Source organism: Nannobrachium achirus (assembly GCF_963921795.1).
Source record: "Nannobrachium achirus genome assembly, chromosome: 20".
Classification (NCBI taxonomy): Eukaryota; Metazoa; Chordata; class Actinopteri; order Myctophiformes; family Myctophidae; genus Nannobrachium; species Nannobrachium achirus.
Window position 1 is genome coordinate 29,835,543 of NC_137827.1, and position 23,941 is coordinate 29,859,483.

Genomic DNA, 23,941 nt, shown 5'->3' on the forward strand with positions numbered 1-23,941 from the left:
TAAAACCCATGTCGTGTCCAGTCACTCACTTCCATGGATAACTGGATACTGGAGGAAGAGAGCGGGACGAGAGGGCAGACGAGATGGAGAGTAGAGGGGGAGTGGCAGAGAGAAGGGGAGGGGGCGATGAACGTATGGAGGGGGGTTGAGGGTAAGGAACGGCGTTCAGATGACAGCGAGGACATGGTGATGGAGAGCAGGAGTGTGATGGTGCCCCTGTGCCCTTGAGCAAACTGTCATTCAAAGCACTTTAATTAATTTCTCCCTGCCTTCCCACTGGCCTGCCCACAGTGGTCTAAAGTAACTAAGTACATTTACTTAAGTACCGCACTTAAAGGAGGACTTCACCACTTTTCAACCTATCTTCATATAATAGGTCCTCACTAATGTTCATATAAAATAGTGCAATTTTTTTCTACTCGGTCCAAGTCTCCTAGGAGAGCTGTTGGAAGTTCAGAATCCATCGTCTTGTGACATCATCATTTTCTCCAAAAAAGAAATTAATCAATATTTTTGATTTTTTTTTAGATTTTTATTATCGCGAGAACAATGGCTTCCACTTTAACATTGCAACTTTCCAGGAATAGAAAGCCTGCAGTTTCTATTAGCTTGGATTCCCAATCAATGATGTCACAAGACGATGGGTTTCTGACCTGCCCACAGCCCTCCTCTGAGAAAAAAAAAAAAAAAGCAATTTTTTAGTGAGGACCAATTATATGAAGATAGGTTGAAAAGTGGTGAAGTCCTCCTTTAAGTACACTTTTGAGTTATTTGTACTTTACTTGAGTATTTCCAATTTCCAATACTTACTCCACTACACTCCAAATATTGTACTTTTACTACACTATTTATTTGTTATTGTAACTAGTAACTTAGTTACTAGTTACTTTTCAGATATACATTGTAATATTATAAAATACACATAAATCACTTTAGCCCTATTTTATACCTAGGCTGCTATTTTCAAACATTTTGTACTTTTACTTTTGGTACTTTAAGTAATTTTTGATGCCAATACTTTCATACTTTTACTCAAGGACATTTTGAATTCCAGACGTTTACTTGTAACGGAGTGCATCTACATTGCAGTATTGATTCTTTTACTCAAGTACAAAATATGAGTACTTTTTCCACCACTGGCCTGCCCAGTCATGCTTTGTGCGGTCGGCGGGAAGCATGGGGGGAAAGCATGTAAACAACTTTTGACTGGAACAGGACAATTTAGCCATACAGTATACAGTGCATGTTGACTCATACTGTATCCGTTATCGAAGCCTGTAGTCTTTGTTCTGTCTCATCAGTGTAAAAAGTAATTGTAATTTTGCCAAAGATTTCTCTGAAATACTCAGTACAGTATATCGTTGTTGTCGGGTGGAAACCTTGTATGTCCAAGACCGTTCGTTTTGTATTTATCATTTTAAAAATGAACTAAACTAGTGAAAATAGCAGATCTACAAGCACACAACGCCTCGCGGTGCGAAGCGTTGTGTGCTTGTAGATCGGCTGTTTTCACTACTTTTGTGCGACGGCCTTGTACGATGAGGTAGGGCTTTACTTGGCAAAAAAACGTACAAACTTGAAACTTGGACATACAAGGTTTCTGCCCGACAGTGACGATATGCTGTATAATAATAGTCTATACCAGTCAATGAAGATTTGCGACTCATCAGAATAGTTTGAAATGGCCATTTTGGACCCCCACCATTTTGCAAAGTGGAGCTTTGTATTGTTAGAGTGTGTAATTAAGATCTCGTCGTGACAGCCATTGAGAGAGAGCTAATGAGGGTTCTGATGTATTCAATGTGAATAAGAATATGAATATTGAATTTTTAATATTTCATGGCCCCCTAATTGCCCTGGTTGCCGTTAATGACTTTGTCTGCAGAATATTACCCCATATTGAATGCAAGGCGTGACACGTGAATTCCTTCATGTTCGGAGTTGATAAAATAGCAGCATTTTCAAGCAAGAACAACCCCGTGGTTTATGATTGCCGCATGTATATATCTCCGGGGCAGATATACATATCTTGACTGAAGGCGCGTCTGTGACTGTGAATACATTTGAACTACACTTGGACTCCCCCTACTACGACGTATGTATATATAATTACAGAGTATATCACACAAGCTACCTTGGAATGGAGTTTAATGGCCGTATCGTTTCTTTGTGGAGCATGTCTGCTGGCCTTAATCTTCCCCGCCGCTGACATCTTAATAACTCAGCCCTCTCCATCTATTTCCACAGGAGACGTCCGGGTGTGGGGGAAGGATTACTTTAATGAATTTGACAATTAGTAACAGAAGTTAATGACTGCATGGGGCTAAGTACCCTGATGGACATGGCTGGGGGGGAGGGGGGGTGCTAAGGGCTTCCATTGCTCTGGGCCATAGATTCTCATTAATAGCTTTCCTGCCTGATGGAGAGGAGAAGAGACGAAAGTGAAAGCCAGACAAGGCCTTTGTTTAGTCTGCGTCTGACTGGGCTCCTGGGGGGCGTCTTACCATTTCACCACCCCAGGCCACTACCACTCTGGGCACTGGTTAACCAGGACCGCGGGTACTAAAACCCACGGATGCTACATCGAGTGGTACTAGGTTCTTTAAAGGTTAAAAACGGGAGGGGAAACACTTGTCGGTCTGTGCCAATAGTCGTGAAAGGAAGAGAGGTGGATTGTGGGTTGCATTCCTGGTGACCTCTGTGGTGATTTATGTTATCGTTAAGATAGCTTTTTACCCTGGTCCTCCTTCTAATGTATTCAAAACACTACTTGGCCAGATCGATCCCATAAAGATTTTATTGAACTTTAGACTATAGGTTCATGAGCAGGTCCATAGGCTTGTCAGGTATTATCCAAATAAAAAAAACGTTTGGATAAATATTTCAAATAGCATAAAATCTAAGTTTGTGTTTTTACGATATTATGAATACACATGAAACACGCCTGCAATATCCATCGCTTGCAGATTTATTGTATGCTCTTATGCATTTGCAACCCCTCTTACACAATTACCCCCCTGCCTTTCCCACAGCAGATGAGAAAGTATGTCTACAATCTGTGAAATCCCAGTCTCGCAGTTTGTCCAGAACGGTATTAAAGCTGCCTTCTCATTCCTGCCTGTCTCCCGGTGATAGTCTTAATGGAGACAAAAACAAAGCCGCATCCAAAAATAACTCTTCCAAAGCTTTCCAAAGTGAAAATACGTTTGTGTTTGCCAAAGGGTCTAGGAGCTGGAGTCTGCATTCAAAACGTACGTGTGCGTGTGCGTGTGTGTGTGCGTGTGCGTGTGCGTGTGTGTGTGTGTGTGTGTGTGTGTGAGAGAGAGAGAGAGTGAGAGTGAGTGTGAGAAAGTTGTCTCCCGTCATCGTAAGTGGAGGATAGGTCTGAGTATTATTGTCTGTGTGATAATTATGTCTGTGGGTGAGTGGAGTGGAGAGAGGCTCTGTGAATAATAGAAGCCAGTTTATTGTTTGTGGCACAGTCAAAGCCTCAAGGCCCTCCAAGGTCCAACGATAAAGCCCGTCTCCTGAGATGGAGAGAGGCAACGACAGAGAGACTAAAGCGAACATAAAATCTGGCCCTGCCAAGTTTGTTGTCAGGGGACCCAGAAGACCAGTCTACCACTTTCTCTTTTGTTCTCTCTTACAATCTCTCTAAACGAAAATGATCTCCATCCAAATGTGCGTTTTACCACCGTTTCAGAAATAATCAACATCCATCACACGCCTGAAAATGCATAATCACATCACCCTTCGCTTACCATTACACTTGTCAATTCACTTAGTCCAATGCATTTAGTGGTATAGCTGGGAAATATGGACAAAATAAAACATTGCACTATTCTTTTTTTACCAAATATCTCAATATCGATAGTGTGACGATAATATCATTTAATTGTGACATAGGCTAATATAGATTTTGAGTGACTTTACATTTTCCAAACATTTTCAAAAATAGTAGGTCTACAAGTTCATGGGTAGCGATGTGACACATTATGGGCTTGTAGATTGCTATTATTAGACATTTTCCAACATTTTTGGAAGTATGAAATACGCCTTACGTTATTTTAAGTAATTTTCAGTAATATCCAAGGGTATATATTATTTCATGTGTCTGCGTAAGAGGCTGATAGACACATACTCATGAGTGGTAAGACCCAACCAGAAAGCAGACCGTGGAGTCTATGTGTCTATTTTTCAAAAGTGTGTCTCCGTTCGTCCAGATGTTAGGGGTTCAGAAACACCAGAAGAGTAAGGATGCTAGGTGTTTTAAAGCAAACAAACAATACAGGCTACATCCACACTTACATGTTGATTCTGTCTCTCCATCTCTCTTTCTGTCTCTCGTCATTCCTTCTTTTTCTCTGTGTTTCTCTCAGCGTCTCTCTCCTAATTCGCCTCTTTAGGAACTGACAGTCATATTAAGGGAAAAAGGCTCATCCTTGCATTAGAATAGAGTGGTGGCCCTCAGGCTTACCTAGAGTAACATGACAATGCCTGCAGCCCTCTTAGCTCTGTGCTGGGCTGAAATGTTATCATTCAGGCTTAATTACTGTCACCGGGCATTGGAATTGACTGCAATGTATATTCCAATTTAGGACACACTGATGGGATATGAAGACTCGAGTAGCACTGAATCCCCGTGTTCCAAAATGTCCCCATGGTATTTAACTTAGGTCAGAGTTTTAAATTATACAGTACATCTGTGTATGAACTATTTTTGTATCTGTATTTGCTTCAGTGTATTTAGTGTGCCTTTTTTTATTCCCTGTCCCTTGCCTAGGGGAAGCTGCGTTTCTTGATATCTGAATCTCTCTCTCTCTCTCTCTCTCTCTCTCTCTCTCTCTCTCTCTCTCTCTCTCTCTCTCTCTCTCTCTCTTTCTCTCTCTCTCACACGCACGCACGCACGCACGCACACACACACACGCACACGCACACGCACACACACACACACACACACACACACACACACACACACACAAGCACGCGCACACACAAACACAAACAGACATGCTATATATCCTTTATCTGATTAGCTGACACGTCTGTGCATGAGTTCTGTGCATGTGTGTGTACGCGTGTTTGTACGTGTGTGCGTGATAGTGAGGCACTGCGTGTCACAGCACCGTGTCAGGCCTCAGGCAGGGCATGGGTTTCATTTAGGAAAGTATCAAAGGTTTACACGCTGTTCGCTTTAATCAGCATGTTTATCAGGCAGAGAAAAATTGCAGGAAGGGACCACAGGGAGAAGGGGGTGTGTGGGGGGGTTATCTTAAGGACCAGTAGCCTGGGAAATTGATAATGGCTACAAGGTAATTTACTGGAGACTTGTGCATCCCTCCATCGTGTGTGTGTGTGTGTGTGTGTGTGTGTGTGTGTGTGTGTGTGTGTGTGTGTGTGTGTGTGTGTGTGTGTGTGTGTGTGTGTGTGTGTGTGTGTGTGTGTGTGTGTGTGTGTGTGTGTGTGTGTGTGTGTGTGTGTGTGTGTGTGTGTGTGTGTGTGTGTGTGTGCGCGCGCACGCGCTGGCCTCTCATTCTAATTAAAAGTCTTTGTAATGTTCTAATGAAGCTGCAGGTATGCGTGTGTGTGGCTGTGTGCAAATGCGAAAGAAGTGTGTAGGCACACGCACACACACACACGCACACACACACACACACACACACACACACACACACACACACAGACACACACACACACACACACACACACACACACACACACACACACACACACACACACACACACACACACACACACGCTGTGTTTACGATTTGTCATTCTGCGTCAAACCCATAATGTGAAGAGAAAAAAAGATTGAACACATCTCTGGTCTTTGTCAGTATTTGCTCGTCTCGCTGTTTCTTGAATACCAAATATATTACAGAAAATGCAATAAGATTAGCCCTCAGCAGTATTGGAGATATACACCCCCTCACCACCACCACACAGTGTCACACACACACACACACACACACACACACACACACAGTCTCACACACACACACACACACACACACACACACACACCACACACACACACACACACACACACACACACACACACACACACACACACACACACACACAATTCTCCAATGGACAAAAAAACGTACGCCTAAAGTTCTTGATAGAGATTGTGTGTGTGTGTGTGTGTGTGCATAGTATGTGTGAGAGGGAAGCTGTGGGAAGACAGACTACAGATAAAGACCAGAAACCACAGCTTAACGTAGTGGTCGTTTTTGGTGTCTCCAGTGACCCCTGACACGCACACGCGCGCATACACACACACACACACACACACACACACACACACACACACACACACACACACTCTCTTGAAGCCCCCAGAGGATGTGGGCAGGACCACAAAGGCCTTGATATGGCCAGAGTGTAAACATCCCCGCCGCCTGCTGCTCTGATAGACGCAAAGACACATACAGTACAGTCTGTTTTACACTGTGCAACACATTAGAACAGGGGTCTTCAACAGGGCGTCCGGGACCCCTAGGGGGTCCTCAGAGTTACTACAGGGGGGCCGCCAAATCTTTGTGATATAGGATCATTCTTTTAAATTAACAACTTGAACCCTCACATCCCTATTCTGTGGAGAACTTTTGCCAAAAATAGCAGATCTACAAGCTCTCAAAGGCTTGCAGCGTGAGTCGTTGAGAGCTTGTAGATCGGCTATTTTCGGCAAATAGGTTTGGTGTAGAGGTAACCAAACCAAGTACATAGTGAAAGGTCAAGTTAACTAAAAACACGAATCGCGTTGCAAGGCGTTGTGAGCATGTAGATCAGCTATTTTCACAATTTCTGCCTCTAATATTTGACTATTTTAGAGGTATTAAAAAGTCGTTAAATTGTCACTTTAGAAATGTGTAGATACCCTCTATACACTTGAACTTTATGTTGGTTTGTTTACTGTCGAGTGAGAAAACAACGTTTAACATTTAGCTATACATCTGGGGACCCCCCAAAATAATTTGGGGACCCCTCTGGGGGTCCTGACCCACAGGCTGAGAACCACTGGTGTAGGTTACAACAGGTCTCTGACAATGGTAATCAGGAGGGTCATGCATTCCCAACTTGCATCATTCCAGAGTTGGCCTCTAGGACCTCAGGTACTGCACTGGTTGCTCTTAACAACGGGTGCAGTGAGTTCTCTGACATCAGCTACAACAGGTTGCATAACAGGACGGGTCATGCATTTGACCCCCATTGAATAATCAAAACAATATCGCCATGACAACACATCATATGATGACACTACATAGACACATGTTTGATGGAAGGGCACACAAACGCAACGCGTGTTTGCGTGCGTGCGTGCGTGCGTGCGTGCGTGCGTGCGTGCGTGCGTGCGTGCGTGCGGGTGTGCTTGTGGTAATGTCTCCTAATACAGTGGTTCTCAACCAAATTATTTTGGGGGGTCCCCAGATGATTAACTTAATTCTGCGACATTGTTTTCTCACTCAACAGTAAACAAATCAGCATAAGGTTTAGGGGTAATCTGCACATTTCTAAACTTTTAAATACCTCTAATGACAAATTAAACATTGTTCAAATTGTTAAATATTAGAGGCAGAGATTGTGAAAATAGCTGTGAGGCGTTGTCAATATGTAGATATAGGCTATTTTCACAATAGAACCGTGATATACAAAATGTAATGCCTTAACTCTTAGTGCTCGCCAGGGTGGGGGGATCTCTGTTAAAATATGATTATTTTGGGGATCGCGGCCTGAAAAGGTTGAGAACCACTGTCCTAATGGAGTGATTACGTCTCATCTTCCACCCCGCAGGAGAAGGAGGCTGTCGAGGCTGTGTCTGTAGGGGCCATTCTCTCCGACTACCAGAGGGTTCGCGTGGAAAATGTGTAAGTCACACACACGTCACACACAAGCATGCGTGCCTGCACGAGCACACACATGCATGCTTGAATGCATGTTTCCTGGAACTCAATGCCATTATTCTGTTATGAGGAGATCCTATGTATAGTGCTGTAAAAATACCCAAGGTCTTCTGTGTATTTCTCATGCGAAATGCGTCGTTGTGTTCGATGATGTGAAACGACATGACTGGTATTATGATTGCTATTATGATTATATGATTATTATGACTATTATTGTAAATATGTAAACCAACTGAATGAAGTGTGTGTGTGTGTGTGTGTGTGTGTGTGTGTGTGTGTGTGTGTGTGTGTGTGTGTGTGTGTGTGTGTGTGTGTGTGTGTGTGTGTGTGTGTGTGTGTGTGTGTGTGTAAAGTTCAAGTTTTATCAGAAAACATCATTGCATAACAGTATGAATTATGATGTTTCTTACCATTGAAGAGGACAAGAGGACCGCTCTATTTAAAACAAATCATCAAACATCAAAACAATAAAAAGGTTTCTATTACTTCTGGTAAAGCTTGTATGCTCTTGGGAGGAACGACATCTGGTGCCTCTGCGTGTGACTATTTGTAGACAGACTCTGGATCATTGGACTGGTCCCTTCTCTCAGTCGTCGGTTGAATTCTCTTAGAGTGTCCTCCTCTCTCCTCTCCTCTAGAATAGGGAAGGAAATAGTATATATTTATTGCGACCATAGGTCGCAGGTTAGTTGAGACCATAGGTCGCAGGTTAGTATGTGAACGGTCACAGCTTGTCCGTATCTCTGTCTATAACGCCTCACACTGTGGTTCCCCTGACACATCACTGTGACATCACAGCTGGGGTCCGCAGCGTGGTTCCCAGCGCAGAGTCATCGCTTTCTTCAGCAGCATACTCCGGAGCCGCATGTCACATTAGCCAGTTTCTCCAACCGCGACGCGAGGCGGGACTACGGCTGCTATGACGTAATCGCCCCAACGGTCAAAATCGTTAAGAAACAGCCTTCCGCGACGGGGTCCCACCCCTGTTACTGAACTCTTTGGTTCCTATGGTGACGCGACCATGCAGCAGGCGTTGTAGACGCTCCGTGGAAAGCTAGCCTCTGCCGTTGTAGGGACGGCTGCGGCGGCTGCAGGTTGATCTATCGAGCTCTGATCGTTTCCGGTTACCGTTGTCATCTGCCGCTGCAGTAGCGTTACTTAAAGTCGCTATTGATGTGTCAGGGGAACCACAGTGTCAGGAGTGGTCTATGGGTTTGCTGCTCTGACATCACGATTTGACATCACTGTGATATCAGGGGAACCACTCTAACAGAATCCCTTTTATGCCCATATATGGAGATCCCTGATGTCATCAATATTAAGCCCATATCTAACAGGACTTCATATAGGAATGCCCATATATGGAGGAAGACTATCTGTGTGGCTGGTTCAGACAGGGATCTCCATGTACGGGCATAAAAGGGATGTACCATATACAGTACATGGATCTCCATATATGGGTACCAGGGGGCTCCATATATGGGTAACTGGTCCGATATACATCACCAGTCCAGGGGTGCCGCAGAATAATCTGAGACGTTTTGGAATTCATCAATATCACTACATCAATATCACTTCACTATGCTTAGTAAAACAGACCTGATTTGCACTGTACTTGATGAGTTCTTTTTCCATCTATGGCCAACTCTCTTCACCAAAGAGAGCAGATCTACAAGCTCACAACGCGTCAGTTGTGAGCTTGTAGAATGGCTATTTTTGGTGAACCGTCCCCCCAAAATAGGGAAGCTGGGGTTCAAGTGGTTAAACGTCAAGTATAACGTTATTTTCAGTCAGTTCTGATGGAAACAGATGTGACATAGCTTACCTTATCTCAGGTGGAAAGATGTGCATAGTTACGTTGCGTAATACTGTATGATGTAAGATACTAAAAACCAGTAACCCCCCGGCTCCACCGGGCGCGTCGAGCGTCGCGTCAACATCAACGCTGGGAACGCTTCCGTTTTAATTAATGAAGGGTCCACTGCCCATCGTCAACGTCAACGTCGCCGTCCGACGCCGTCATTTTGGTGGAGTCCTAGCCTAAGACGGCATGATGGCGAGTGCCATCATGCCACTCGTGGAGCGAATGTGTTTGTGTCTCACCGCGGCGCGGTCCCCACTGATCCAAGCGGGAGCCCCCACAGCACCCGCGCTTCGTCTGAAAGCCGCTTAATACCGTTACGTTGCGTAATATGATGTAAGATTCTAAAAATTAACAGTGTAATTCAGGGGTGCTGTGAGAAAGTTATTTAGTGCCCTGAGTGACCCTCTGCACTAGACATACGATCACAACAATGGATGATTTAGTTTCAAAATAGGCAAAATATTCCCTTAAAAATACTTCATACTGAGACAAACACGCACGCACGCACGCACGCACGCACGCACGCACGCACGCACGCACGCACGGCAGTGGCATTCGCTCCACGAGTGGCATGATGGCACTCGCCATCATGCCGTCTTAGGCTAGGACTCCACCAAAATGACGGCGTCGGACGCCGACGTTGACGTTGACGATGGGCAGTGGACCCTTCATTAATTAAAACGGAAGCACGCACGCACACGCACGCACGCACGCACGCACGCACGCACGCGCGCGCGCACACACACACACACACACACACACACACACACACACACACACACACACACACACACACACACACACACACACACACACACACACACACACACACACACACACACACACACACAGAGAGAGAGAGAAGTTGCCTGACCTCAAATGACGCAGTCTGTGGTCCATCAGTGAAGGAAGAGACTACATCTATCTCCCTCTGTGCTGAACTGGGATTGAGGTTTGTTTTCACAAAATGCGCACGCACGCACACATACATACACGCAAGGCACCCAAAATGTCTACTATAGTCTGCTTTTGGTGCTGTTAGAAATTTTACTTTTCACATTAGTTGTCCAACACAGCCTGTTGTTCGACACAAATAGTCTCATTTGCGGCAAGGTCAGAGGGTTTCTTTTAACAAGCCTACCCTTCTCTGTTTCTCATTCTTGTTCTTGTTTCATTCTCTCTCTCTCTCTCTCTCTCTGTCTCTCTCTCTCTCGTTCTCTAGACTGACAACGATCGGACACATTCCAACACAAGCGTCTCTTGTCTTATATTTCCAGCAAAACCACAGGCCTCTCTGCTTATGTACAAATCCTGCTGTCAATCATCCATTGTTTTCTCTCATACACACCAGACTCACACACACACACACACACGCACGCACGCACACACACACACACACACACACACACACACGCACGCACACACTCGTGCTCATACACCTCAGGCATATTTTTTTGAGCAGCAGACACGTACTCCCAGCCGTTTGGGCTCTGGTTACCTGCTCAGATCTGCGTGTGTCTGTCTGTGTGCATGTGTTTGTGTACTTTATGCGCACATGTTTATGTAACAGCCCAGCAGGGCTTAAGATGGTGCCATCTTAAGATAATTACTCCTGTTGGGTTTCTGTTGTGCTCTCCTCCTTGACAAAAGCCACTGGCACCGGCGGTGAGCTGAGAGCGTGTGTGCGGTGTCGGCGTCCCACAAGTGGCAGCCTGCCCACAAAGTGGAGAAAGTGTCCCAACCCATGGTTGGCTTTGAAGTTGAAGTTCTGATCCTCACAAGTATTCAACGTAAGCCTCTTGTGTTGCCCTGCCTTCCTCCAAGCCCCTCTCATCTATCTCTCTCTCTCACAAACCCTAACACCCCCACCACCCCATCTCATCTGTACTCCAGGTGTTTGCGGCTTGGTTTGGTGCCCCTCTCCTACCTTTGGCGCCGCGACCAAGAGGCCCTCCTCTCTGAGATGATATCATCTAACCTCCACGCCATCCTCATCAAAGTGGCCGCCTTCGGTGCGTTGGTATCTCTCTTTCTGTCTCTCTCTCTCTCTCCTGTCTCTCTCTCTCATGTCTTGGGCAGGGGGCGAGCAGTTCCACGTCCCTTTCCCCTGTCATTATTGGCTTAGCCCCTCACCCTTTTCACCATCCATCCATCCATAGGTTCAGAAGGAGTTTGTAGTCTGGTGGATGAAAGAAGGACCAGCATTTTTGGCAAGTGTGGGACAGGAGGAGGAGGAGGAGGAGGAGGAGGAGGAGGAGGAGGAGGAGGAGGAGGAGGGAGTTGTAAGGGGAGGTGTAACCAGAGAGAGAGAGACAAGAAGACGTAATGGCCAAATCATTAATCTGTGGTTTAACAGCAGTGTTGAGACTTGTGCTAGTGCCAAGGCGTTGAAGCGAAGAACAATATAAAGAGATAAGAGAATCAGTGTAGGGAGGTGCGTGTGTGTGAGTGAGTGCGCACGTGTATGCTCGTGTGAAGAGAGGGCGGAAGACAGCTTATGGCAGTTGAGAATAGGGATGGGACGATGCGCGATATTATCGTTTATCGTGATAAAAAAACACTCACGATAATAATGTATCGTGATATCGTCCCCCGTCATGCACCGGGATCAATTCACATTTTATTTGCCGAGCTGCATATCCGGTACCACTTAAACCCTCTATAATTGGTAAAAGGTACTTATAATATACATACTTGATAGTCTTTTTTTCACTCTATCAGATGTCTTTGCCAAAAAATAGCCGATCTACAAGCTCACAACGCGTCACAACGTAGATCTGCTATTTTTTGGCAAATTTTCCGCCCCAGGATAATGAATTTTGATTATCGCGATAATATCGTAAATCGCGATTTCTTTTGTCACAATAATCGTGATATGAAATTTTCATATCGTCCCATCCCTAGTTGAGAAAGGATCACATGTGAGTGCACGGTGCATTAATGAAACCTGTCAATAAGCGTGGCACGTCGCCATTGTGTCTGAGGTTGCGTTGCGTCCTCTGCTTATGCATTCCTCGGAACACACGGTCCGTGAAGCAGAGATTCAAATCTACTATATCTCATTTAAAGTTTTTTTTTTTTTTCTCCCTCTCTCTCAAAGTGCTTCACCACTGAGCGAAGAGGTTAATGTAGTGTCACCCGCTCACTCGCTCGCTCTACCTGCCTATTTTGGAGCCCGGGGGAGAGGAAGATCAGATTACCGAACAAGAGGAGGGAGAGACAAAGGAAGAAATAAAAGTTCTCTTTTTCTTCTCTGGGGTACACGGTGTTAAGATTCTTACCTGTATCTACTTGACAGCGAAGTCGGATTCCTTTGACGGTGCCAGTGATAAATGATAATTACGGCCACAAATGGTTCTTTCTCCTCTCCAACTACTTGTGGCGATAGATCATCATGTAGACACTGTTTACGTGCACTTAAGTGCTTGTTGTCGCCTTTGGTAGCAATCAGTTGAAAGGGGTCCCATGCAAGACTGATGACCCACAGAGCTGAGCGTCAAGGGTTTTCTGCATATCTCTCAACGCTGTTCAAATTGCCTCTCCTGGAATGCAATTGATGAGCCATCCGTTTATGATCTCATCTCTGTCGGACAGAAACCTTGTATGTCCAAAACCATACTTTTGAGGAAATAGAATAAAATAACCTGTTGTCGTTATTATTTATTCACAAATTCGAATGCTTTTCATCGGTTACATATTCATAAATACCACAGACAGAATTAACGGCTTTCAACCTGACATTTCTTTTTTGGGTATGTCGGTAGAGGTGAAAATGATCAAACTTTTTCAAAACACTTCAAAATCTTTTCAATGTAGCAAAAATAGCAGATCTACAAGCTGACAATGAAAAGGATAAAAAGATGAAATATGACATACAAGGTTTCTTCCCAACAGCCACAATGTGTACTGTATCTGCTGCACCTTGTAGTCATTTTTAACCGTTTAATGTTTGAGGAATTGTGGGCAATAAATATCATCATACCATATCCAAGGCCTTTTTTCTCTTTGAGATAATGGCCAGAAAGCAATTTTTGAAACTCCTTTGTTTCACTGATAATTGTAATAAATCTAGAAGATCTAAAAAAAAAAGAAAAAAACGTAGCCTACGATTGAGTCATTTGTCTAGCTTACAACAGCCCCCCTTGAGTTGTGCATTGTACTCTGCCTTTGAAATCCACCATCACATTGTTCCCCCTCTCACCCCATTTGAACGCGCTGAACCTGCCACAGCTAGAGGAGTGGAGGTAATTATGCAAATGGCTTGGTCCTTTTTGAGAATGTCATCTTCATTTGGCGGCTTGAGAGACAGAGGCGCTTGTGGCGCTTGTGTGCCCGGGCTGCTGTTGCTGTCGTCGCTGCTAAATGACCCTGCTGGATTTATCCACAGGCGCAGGACACACCTCAGCCTCAGCCTGACCACTTTCAACCTGCCGTCCCTTTTTTGAGCATGCAGGAAAAGCATTTACAAACATTTTCCAGAATAGTGAAAATAGGCGAGCTATAAGCTCACGGATGATCTTGTGAGCTTGAATATTGCCCATTTTCGCTGCGCCACAGCGGCATACGACGAAGTATAGAACAGGGCTTAAGTTGTTAAAATGTCTCAGTCAACCCGTGACCCGGCTACTTTGACCGATTTCTTTCAACCCTTCTCTAAACACCCTAAACCTCCTTTAAAAGCAAATTCTCCAAATTTTTTGGAAGATTATAATTAGAAAGGAAAATTACCTCAGGTGCCTTGGGAGTGTGTATCTTACCCTCCCACTGTATTTGTGTGTGTGTGTGTGTGTGTGTGTGTGTGTGTGTGTGTGTGTGTGTGTGTGTGTGTGTGTGTGTGTGTGTGTGTGTGTGTGTGTGTGTGTGTGTGTGTGTGTGTGTGTGTGTGTGTGTGTGTGTGTGTGTGTGTGTGTGTGTGTGTGTGTGTGCCTGCGTGCGTGCGGGGTGTGTTGTGGCTACAGGTAGAAAGAGAAGATCTTATCGGGCCTGACTCCTCACCCGTCCCGAGGCAGGGGTAATTAGAAAGGAGAGAATTGAATAGGACTGCAAACGCCCCAGGCACTTTAGGCACCACTCATATAATTGCAGCTTTGGCGGGAGCAGGTCTGAGCAGTGAGGTGTGCTGTTTGGGGGAGATTGGGTGACAGAGGGGCGTACCTGGGGGCCTTCGCAGTGCGTGCGTGTGTGTGTGTGTGTGTGTGTGTGTGTGTGTGTGTGTGTGTGTGTGTGTGTGTGTGTGTGTGTGTGTGTGTGTGTGTGTGTGTGTGTGTGTGTGTGTGTGTGTGTGTGTGTGTGTGTGTGTGTGTGTGTGTGTGTGTGTGTGTGGTTGTGCAGGTTGTGTGTGTGTGAGAGAGAGAGATTTGGAGGGATTTACTTGCGCAGACCTCAGGAGGAGATAAAAACAACTCTCGCAGGGCAAAGGTTAAAGCCGCGTCTGACGATGACAGCCAGAGCGGCTTATGACATCCTGCGGTACATTTGTGACACACTGTACGATATTTGGTTTCGGTCGGGGCTCTGAACAGTGGGAGGTAGCCAGAGCTTAATGTTCCTTCGTTCCCCCCGCTTAGACGGACAGGTGGAAATTAGCGGTGAACGGATCAAGAGAAATACACACACTTTCTTTTTTTTTCTTAAAGAGATATTCCGAGATGACAAATCCCTGCGGTGAAAAGACAGCTGTCCAATGGCACGATGATCCTCCAAAGTGAATTTTCTGGAAGTGTTCATTTCCATGCTGATTGCCACCCTAAAACCACAAAATAGGGAGAGAAGATTTTCGTCTGCTAAATCGTTTGTAGTGACGTCTGTTGAACTTTCTAAGGCAATCACATCAAGATGTCATGAAGTGCCTCTAATTAGCAAAAGAGAGAGAGAGAGAGAATGAAAACGGAGAGAGAGAGAAAATAATAGCATTTCCACCAACAATGTGACATGTACTGTATAGTGGTTGCAAAATTATCTTTCTCTTTCAACTTGTTTTTTTTTATGTTGGCCATGGTAATTGGCAATTCCAAATGCCAGTATTAAATATTCATGTAATTAATTAATTGATTGATTAGTGCAGGTGTATAAGGGGGGCATAGGTTCAGTGCGCTGTGCAGCAGTTAATTGGTCCTCGGCTCAGGCGTTAATTGGCACACGTGAAATCAAGGTCTTCCTGTCAGAAACCTTTTATCACATCACAATCTTGTACCCTTCCCTTTGTGTTTTGAGAAAAGAAAATTACATGAATTGCTTTCATTGAGCACCTGACCCACATAAGACATTCAAGATACACTGTTAATACACTATTCGTACCACACAAAATACATAAAGAATCTTATATTTCTGTTGTAAATCGTGATTTAAGACTTCAAGTCATTTCAAGTGATTCTGTGTTTTCTTAGTTTAGATTAGTATACGTACTGTATAAAAGTAAGTAAGTAAGCTAAGCCTTGCCGAGCCATGATGTGGCCCATAGGGCAGGAAACTCTCCTGTTTCTGTAGCGTGAGGCAGCTTTATGTGCAATACACCTTCGACATGACACTAGTATGTCGCAGGGACTTAGTATAAGTATGAATTAGCTGAAATTCCTAAATTACTAACATTACAAACAATCCAAACATCTAGATTTAAATAGTCCGAGTCACACATCTCTGTAAATAAATTGTTTATTTTATTTTACATGATGTGATCAGTGCTGTTACTAGTAAATTCAGAGCCCATAGTAAATCAAAGAATTGCAATTCAGGAATCAAAAACATTTCCAGTTATCCATTGATATTGAAAAGCTATTTATAAGATAATTTACATTACGGTTTCTTCCCTTTTTAACCTATTTTCAATGCGTTACGTTTCTTTATATTAGGGTTTCTTTTCTTCTTTCTTTTTTATCATTCTGTTTCCAGAAACTGTATTTATTGAAAGTTGCTAAGCCACAACAAAACAAAAACAATGGATAACTCAGACATGATATCATGTCATGGACCTGTTTGTTCTGTTTAGCCCTGACCTTGACCCTTTTCTGCCAATTTAATCACAAAAGTTGGTGTCCTGGCTCAAGGTTTCTATTGGAGAGGCCTAAGCTGGCTCAAGTAAATGGCCAGATATTCTTTTTTCATGTTTTTGTATCTCATTCTCAGCAGAAATTATACATCGGGCATGTTCAGTAATAATATGTAAAACGGCAATAATGTGTAAAACGAATAGCTTGATTTGTGTGGTGTTAAAAAAGAAAAGAAAAAAAAGACTTTAATATTTATTCTGTCTAGTCTACATTGGTAGTATATATAATGGTTGTAATTAACTACATTTCCACTCTTTTAATTTGTTGGATTGAAAAGATTTAATCTTCGATGTCATCACCCTTCTATTCATCGTGCCTGTTATTCTGCTCACAGACATTGAATTTCAGATAAGGGCTCTGACAAATTTCACATATAACCTTAATCTTATCATCTTTTGTTTGGCACTGCCTCCTGCCCCTCCTCTCCTCTCCTCGCTTCCTTTTTCTCGTACTCTATCTCGCATACTTTCCGAGATTAGGTGAGAAAGAGAACAGCTATTGTTTTGGCAAAGGTCTTTGAGAGCAGTGTTTCAGATGCTGATGTGGCTCACCTTCTAGTGAAGAAATGCTTATTTCAAGCATTTAAAAAGCTAAAATGTTGTACATTGTGAATCCAATTTTATCTGCCTTTTCTCTCTGAAGGCAGGGATTAAAGCCAGGCTGTCAGCCGACACGCCAGATTTTAAGAAAACCTGTGGCTGTCTGCGATACTCCGCTCAGCTCGGCTCAGACGCTATCTAGAATCTCCCGGCTTCTAATTTAGCATTAGGCTCAGTGTATCAGTGTATAGTCAAGACCCTGAGCAAAAGCATAAGCAGTTTCACTTAAATAAGTAACTCAGTGCTTGGGGCTTTTACATGAGGCTACCTGTTAAAGGTGGGCACAGGCCAATCATGGTTGTTAAAAAGAATTAGTATAAGGCTTTGCTATGGAAATAATTGCCTGTGACTTCCTCAAAGTTTGAGAAGAGAGAAGCATATTCCATTGAGTTCAGAAAGAGAGAGGAGCTTTTCATCTCTGAGCACTGCCTTTTGTTTCAGGAATTGTGTTTCAAAAGGTTTCTTCATGATCGAAGGATCGTTCACGTTTTGTTGGCTATGGGAAGCCAATAGTGATATGGTGTTTTGATAAATTGCCAAACCTTTTCACACATTTTTATATTCCTTCTTACTTATGGAGTCCTATGAATAACAGACCTTTGTAAAATTCAACATTTTCACTATTATTTCATCCCTAAAAATAAAACTTCAGTCATTTTTTAATACCTCTTAGATTTCTTAGATTTCTTTAGGGGGGGATTCCTGGATAATTTCAAACTCTTGAACATCAACCAAGCTTGTAGAAAAAAAAGAAGCTCCCTCTCATTATTACTGGACTCCCTGGTTTTTAAAGTTCACTGAATTTAATTGCAGTTTTATAGGATAATACAGGATAAAAAGCCCTTTTAGAGGAGTGCCATTTCTCTCAGTCTCTCTCAGGGAAGCTCCTCTCTCCAAAGTGCAGTCTTGCCGTCTCGGGCGGCAGACTAATGGCAGCTTCTAGTGGGCTTATTTGGGTTTAATGTGGCATAATGAGGTTAGGTAATTGGGTTTAGGTCAAGTTGTAAAACAGGTTGAGAGGAGACAGCGATGTGAAGATCATGTAAATGAGTGGTGTAAGATCGCTGAAGGCTTGCAGCAGTGGCTACTTCGAGACTTCTTGAAGTGCGTATGGCACCAGACGGACTCATTGCACCTGTCCTCATTACTAAACTGTTTCGGTAACCTTTAGTCAATCAGGACCGTCAATTAAGAAAGACTCATGCAAGTGTAAAGTGGTCTTGGGAGAAATGGCAAAAACATATTAGTGCCAACTTCACTTCATTTTATCACTCATTCCCATCACATGCGTTTCCCATCGCCCTTCTCCTTTCCCTGTAAATATCAAATCATGTATCATCTATTATTTAAGAGTTGGGAAGTTAATGAACATATTAAAAAAGCGACAACCCCTCAGCAATTTGAACCCAATCATTAAAATTTGTTAAAAGGCATGACTAATTAAAGAGGATATTTAAATGGGATTGAATTTTAATGCTTTTTGCTTCCTCCTTATTACCTTTGTGGCAGGGTTAAGATGAGAGGATGTTGAGATTAGATATTCTCACACTAATTAAGACCACCGCTCCCCTGGGAAGAGAATAAAGCTCGCTCATTCTCTTCCCTCCGCACACCCCTACCCCTCTCGGCTCATTTGCGCCCTCCCAACCTCCGGCATGGTCCTCCTTTGCTCCCCTCTCGCCCCCCCCTACAGAGTGCCGGACCAGGAGGGACCCAGAGCAGAGACTCAGCTGGGATTAAGACCAAACCTGGCTTTCCTTCACTCCTTCCCCTCCCTTTTCCTCTCACCTCCCGTCCGTTGCCCCCCGAGGGGCCCTCCCCTCCCGATGACACACTGACCTTTGAGGTTGTCAGGCCATGAGAAGAAAGGAAGAGTTTCTCACGTTATGATTAACCGTGTTCCTCTAATTAAACACGAGCCGGCAGAACTGGATCATGTGATGCCTTCCGAACTGGGGGGGATTAATGTGGAGCAATTTGGCAAATTAATTTGATTGTGACTTGTCGTTTCTGTCAAAACTCCCTATCAATGTGTGGAAGGTCATTAAAGGCAACTAGCTAATAATTATTTCGATCTATTTACAGTCATCCACAGTGAAAGGGAAATGGAAAACGGAATTTCTCTGCAATTGACCTTGTAGCCTACTCCTACGGTAAAGTCAAAGCAAGTTACGCTTATTCCAGTAAACTTCTTGGCAGGGGTTTTCTGCTCCCAAGTTGTTGTTTTCCATTTATATACATACCTGGAATTTGTCCTCTGCATATCCTCATCCTAACTGTTAAGCTGGTTGCACACTGCACTGCGTTTTTTTGTTGCATTTTGTACATCAGAGGCCAGGGAGAGAGAGAGGAAAGAGAGAGAGAGGGCAAGGGACTCAGTGGAGAAAATCCGAAAAAATCTACCCTGGTCCGAAAATAAATACGAAACGGGCGGCAAATGTGATTGACATAAGGTGAGGTTGATTTTGTTATTGCTCCGAAATTCACTCCGATATTCAGCCCAAAAAACGCAGCAGTGTGCAAAGACTCTTAACTTTAGGTGTTCAGATTCTCAATCACACTTCGTCACAATGCTGGGATCAAACCTTGATTGAACCATTCCATTCCCAGGTGATCGCACTACCTCCGCTGTCGCCCATCAGAACTTGTGTCTCTCTCTACAAGAGGAGTAGTGGCCTCGTGTAGCCTGACTTTCAGAGATATCTGCCTACTGATAAATCTAGTGACGCAAGTTTTTGTGGGCTAGAGGGTGTGGTAACAATTCAGAAATAATAAAAATACAAACCTGTATTGAGAACCAATGCGAAGAACGGAGGGCGGTACTTCTTAATTTGGCCAGAGGTATTCAGTCAGTGTGTGCTTGTAAACATTGTCGTAGCAGCAACATGTCAATTTGGCATTTTACAAGTATGGCTCATTAACCAAAAAGAAAACTCGTTTATTGCGTTTATAGCTCAACAACATCTTTTAAAAATGACGCTGTATTTGTAGTGATCATCAGTGTAGATATTTTGCGCAGTCTGCTAAGGTTTCTTACAGAACAGATGTTCTAAAGATCAGTGACTCGGCTCAAATGATCTGCTGATACGATGATGTTTCACTCACAATACAAAACGACGTCGCCGGCCCACGATAATATTGAGACATTTTTGATCATGATATTGCAATAACAATATTGTGACATCATTAGTACCATCCTATAATGAGCATTAGTGAGGACCAACCAATTATATGAAGATATGGTTGAAATGGTGCTCTTTGTGCTCCTCTAAGCTTTCTGTGGAGCATTTTCCTTTATGACCTCGTTCATGTGTTTTGGGCTGAACATTCTGTAAAGATATCTACAAGCTCACATTTTGTCACGTTGTGACTTGTGAGTTAGTAGGTTGGTTATTTTCGGCAACGATACTTAGAACGAAAGCAGGAGGGGGCCTAGTATAGAGCCCTGGGGGATTCCGGTCAACTAAACGTATAGGGTTTAAGTAGTTAAAAGGCTTGGGGGATAGAACTCAGGAGTGGTTTATTTGTAGGAGTATTCTTTACTCCTTGGATTCTCGGTCAGCGTCTGGGTGAACGAGAGTCAATGCGCATGTATTTTAGGATTATTATGGAGCCAGAGTGGGTATGCACAGAACCCTGGCCTCCACCCTTGTCCTCCCCTCTCTCTTTTCTCTCCCATGCCTTCCAGTCACTCCCATGCACCCTTGTAGGGGAAGGGGAGGGGAAAGGCAAATAAACAAGATCTCTTTCCAGAGTTTACGTTCTCAAAAGAGAACTAGGCGATGGGAGTGGGGAGGGGGTCATGGTGTGCTTCGGCCAGCAACTGAAAACTGTTGCCAGTACCCTACGAGTTCTGTGTACACTACTTGCCAAAGTCAAACAAATAGATCCAGGGTGCAAGTTTACGGGTGTGTTTGCGCGACTGCCCGTAAAACCTCCCTGCCTGTCATCTTCAATCACCGTTCTCTGTTCCTGATCAGACCTTGTATTCTGTCTCTCTCTTTCTCTTTCTGTCTGTCTGTGTATGGCTTGTCTCCATTTGTTTCTGTGTTTCTGTCTTTGTGTGTCTGTAAGTGTTTTTGTTTGTTTTCTGTGTGTGTGTGTGTGTGTGTGTGTGTGTTTTCTCTCTGTGTGCGTGTGTGTGTGTGTGTGTGTGTGTGTGTGTGTGTGTGTGTGTGTGTGTGTGTGTGTGTGTGTGTGTGTGTGTGTGTGTGTGTGTGCGCGCGCGCGCACACATTTTCGTGTTTGTGCGGTCTTTGCATGTGTCTCTGGCGTGGTGTACCAGGCCTGGATCCAGAGAAGCACTTAGGGAAACCTCTGGCTGACATGCAGCGCTATCTGAAACAGGTCAGAGCGATATCTCGGTATACTGACTCAGGAGCGGCTACGCAGTAAAATCCTCAAGGTTACTTTAACTCTTAAGAGTGAAGAAATCGATTCGCTGGGATCCATTTTTACCCTGTCAGAGTTAAATTAACTTCTGCAATTTAACTGTATAGACACTGTCTTGGTGTAGCTGCAAGGGTCCACATACAGTACTACAGTGGTGGGATGCGTAAATATGCAAGAGCAAAACCGACACAGGCTGCACCCAATACAAGTCACAACCCTCTTCTTCTGCGATGGCAAGAGTCCATTGTGGGAAGAGGTCTACTCGTATTTGTTTGTATTCCTGTTTACTCTGGAGACCTCAGATGCTAATAAATTCCAAAGGCAAAGTTTCAAGAAGTATTTTTTATTTAGGTTATTATTCTGTTCCGTTTGTTTAGCATTTAACAAACCTGCCAATGAACATCATTTCAAGTCCTTTATATAATACGCAACGGATCTCCTTACTCAAATCCTCCTTTAACAGACCATTCATTTTTCGTTCCTAGTACATGTGCAGTCAACGTACTTGTCCATGCTCAAATCGCAGTCAAAACTCTGGGAGCTGTTGATGGAATTCATGTTATGCGGACCCTGGTGGCTACACAGACAAGGAAAGTGTGATTTGGCCATTATAAACACAAAACTGTTGTTTTTGAGATTTAAAATGTGAAATTAATTATGTATTTGATGTGATAATGACATGGCATTATTGGAATGAAATATTCTAATTGCAGTTTATGAGGTTGTCTTGTCATTTCACCACCAGCTGTCTGATAAGTATGAAGTTCATGTGTGTGGAGAAGGGGGTGAATATGAAACGTTCACCCTTGACTGTCCTCTGTTCAAGAAGAAAATTGTCATGTGAGTACACCTTGGTCTTGTGCAATGAATGCTGGTCTGTTCACGGAGGCAGTTTTGTTTCTGCAGTCCAAGAGCAGACTGCTGGTGGGATAGATGCTGAGTAATGCAAAGAAGAAGAGTAAAATACATTGATTGATTGATTGAAGACTTTATTAGAAGTTTTTATAGGAAAAGGTGCAGTTTCATGACGGTACAGTTCACTGGTACAAGGTCGATACGCTGCTGTTCTATTTTTCCAGCGATGCCGCGCGGTGAACATGTTCTCCCATGGTTCTCCCCACCGGGGGAAATGGATGTGCTGTGTGGCAGCGTGCCGCATCCAGTTGGGGTTACCGCGCGGCACATAACGTGCGTCGATACCGCGACGCGACGCTGCGCAGCCGTCCGCGTTCAGTGTAACAAAATACAGTAAGTCAATACAAACAGTAAGTATATACAAAGAAGGGGCAGGGGAGGGTTAGCCTCGTACCCGCCCTCTTCCGGAAACCATTTCATTTGTTTCTTCTGGAATCCTCCTGGATAACGGAAGTTGGTCGTTTACTAGGCTAGGGAAGGGTAGGGCTGGGCTAGGTTTGTTTGAAGGTGCAGGGGAGAGTAGGGCTGGGCTGGGCTAGGTTTGTTTTTACCAGTTGTGAACGGCTGCTGCCTGTAAGTGGTTTTTCAGGGCGATTTTAAAGGATGCTAGTGATCCACACTCCTTTACGACCTTCGGTAAGGCATTCCACATTTTTGTGGTATAGCAGAAGAACGAGTTTGACCCTTTCTTTGAGTTGGCTCAGGGTTGAACGTGATCTGTGGCGCTGCCTCTGGTGTTGTAATTGTGGACATCCTTAACGTTTTTAAAGTATTTTGCCAGGTACATGGGTATCTTAGTGGTGTAGTGTATCTTGTACACCAGGCCCATTGCAACTTGCTGTACTCTGTCATCTACTCTGAGCCACCCCACTCTTAACTGGTGAGTAGCGGTGAGGTGAGTCTGATAGTGAAGGTTAAGCAGGACCCTAATTAGTTTATTTTGGGCTGTTTGGAGTTTAGTTTTTAGGTCTTGTGGGGCGTCACGATACCATACGTGGACTCCGTAGTCAAAGAGGGGCTGGATTATTGCACCAGCTATGGTCTTCAGTGTGTTGAAATTGACCATCGGGGCGATTCTCTGTAGGAAACAAGTTTGTTGGTTGATTTTATTTATTACTTTAGAAGTCATCTTTTTGCTGGAAAGATTAGCTTCATACAAAAAATACAAATGTTTTCAGTGTTTGGCCAAACATTCATTTTTTATGTTTTTCCAAG

The 23,941-nt window shown here is 43.9% G+C and overlaps 1 protein-coding gene across 1 annotated transcript in view; it reads left to right on the top strand.

Annotated features, from left to right (window-relative positions):
- The window catches only part of dph6 (diphthamine biosynthesis 6), a gene marked incomplete at both ends in the record, with an annotated part of 82,599 nt that overhangs the window by 15,982 nt on the left and 42,676 nt on the right, over nt 1-23,941 (top strand). Inside the window, 4 exon segments of the mRNA XM_080750969.1 lie at nt 7,801-7,874; nt 11,668-11,786; nt 21,705-21,766; nt 22,557-22,651. Of these exon segments, the coding sequence (XP_080607095.1) occupies nt 7,801-7,874; nt 11,668-11,786; nt 21,705-21,766; nt 22,557-22,651 (350 nt within the window).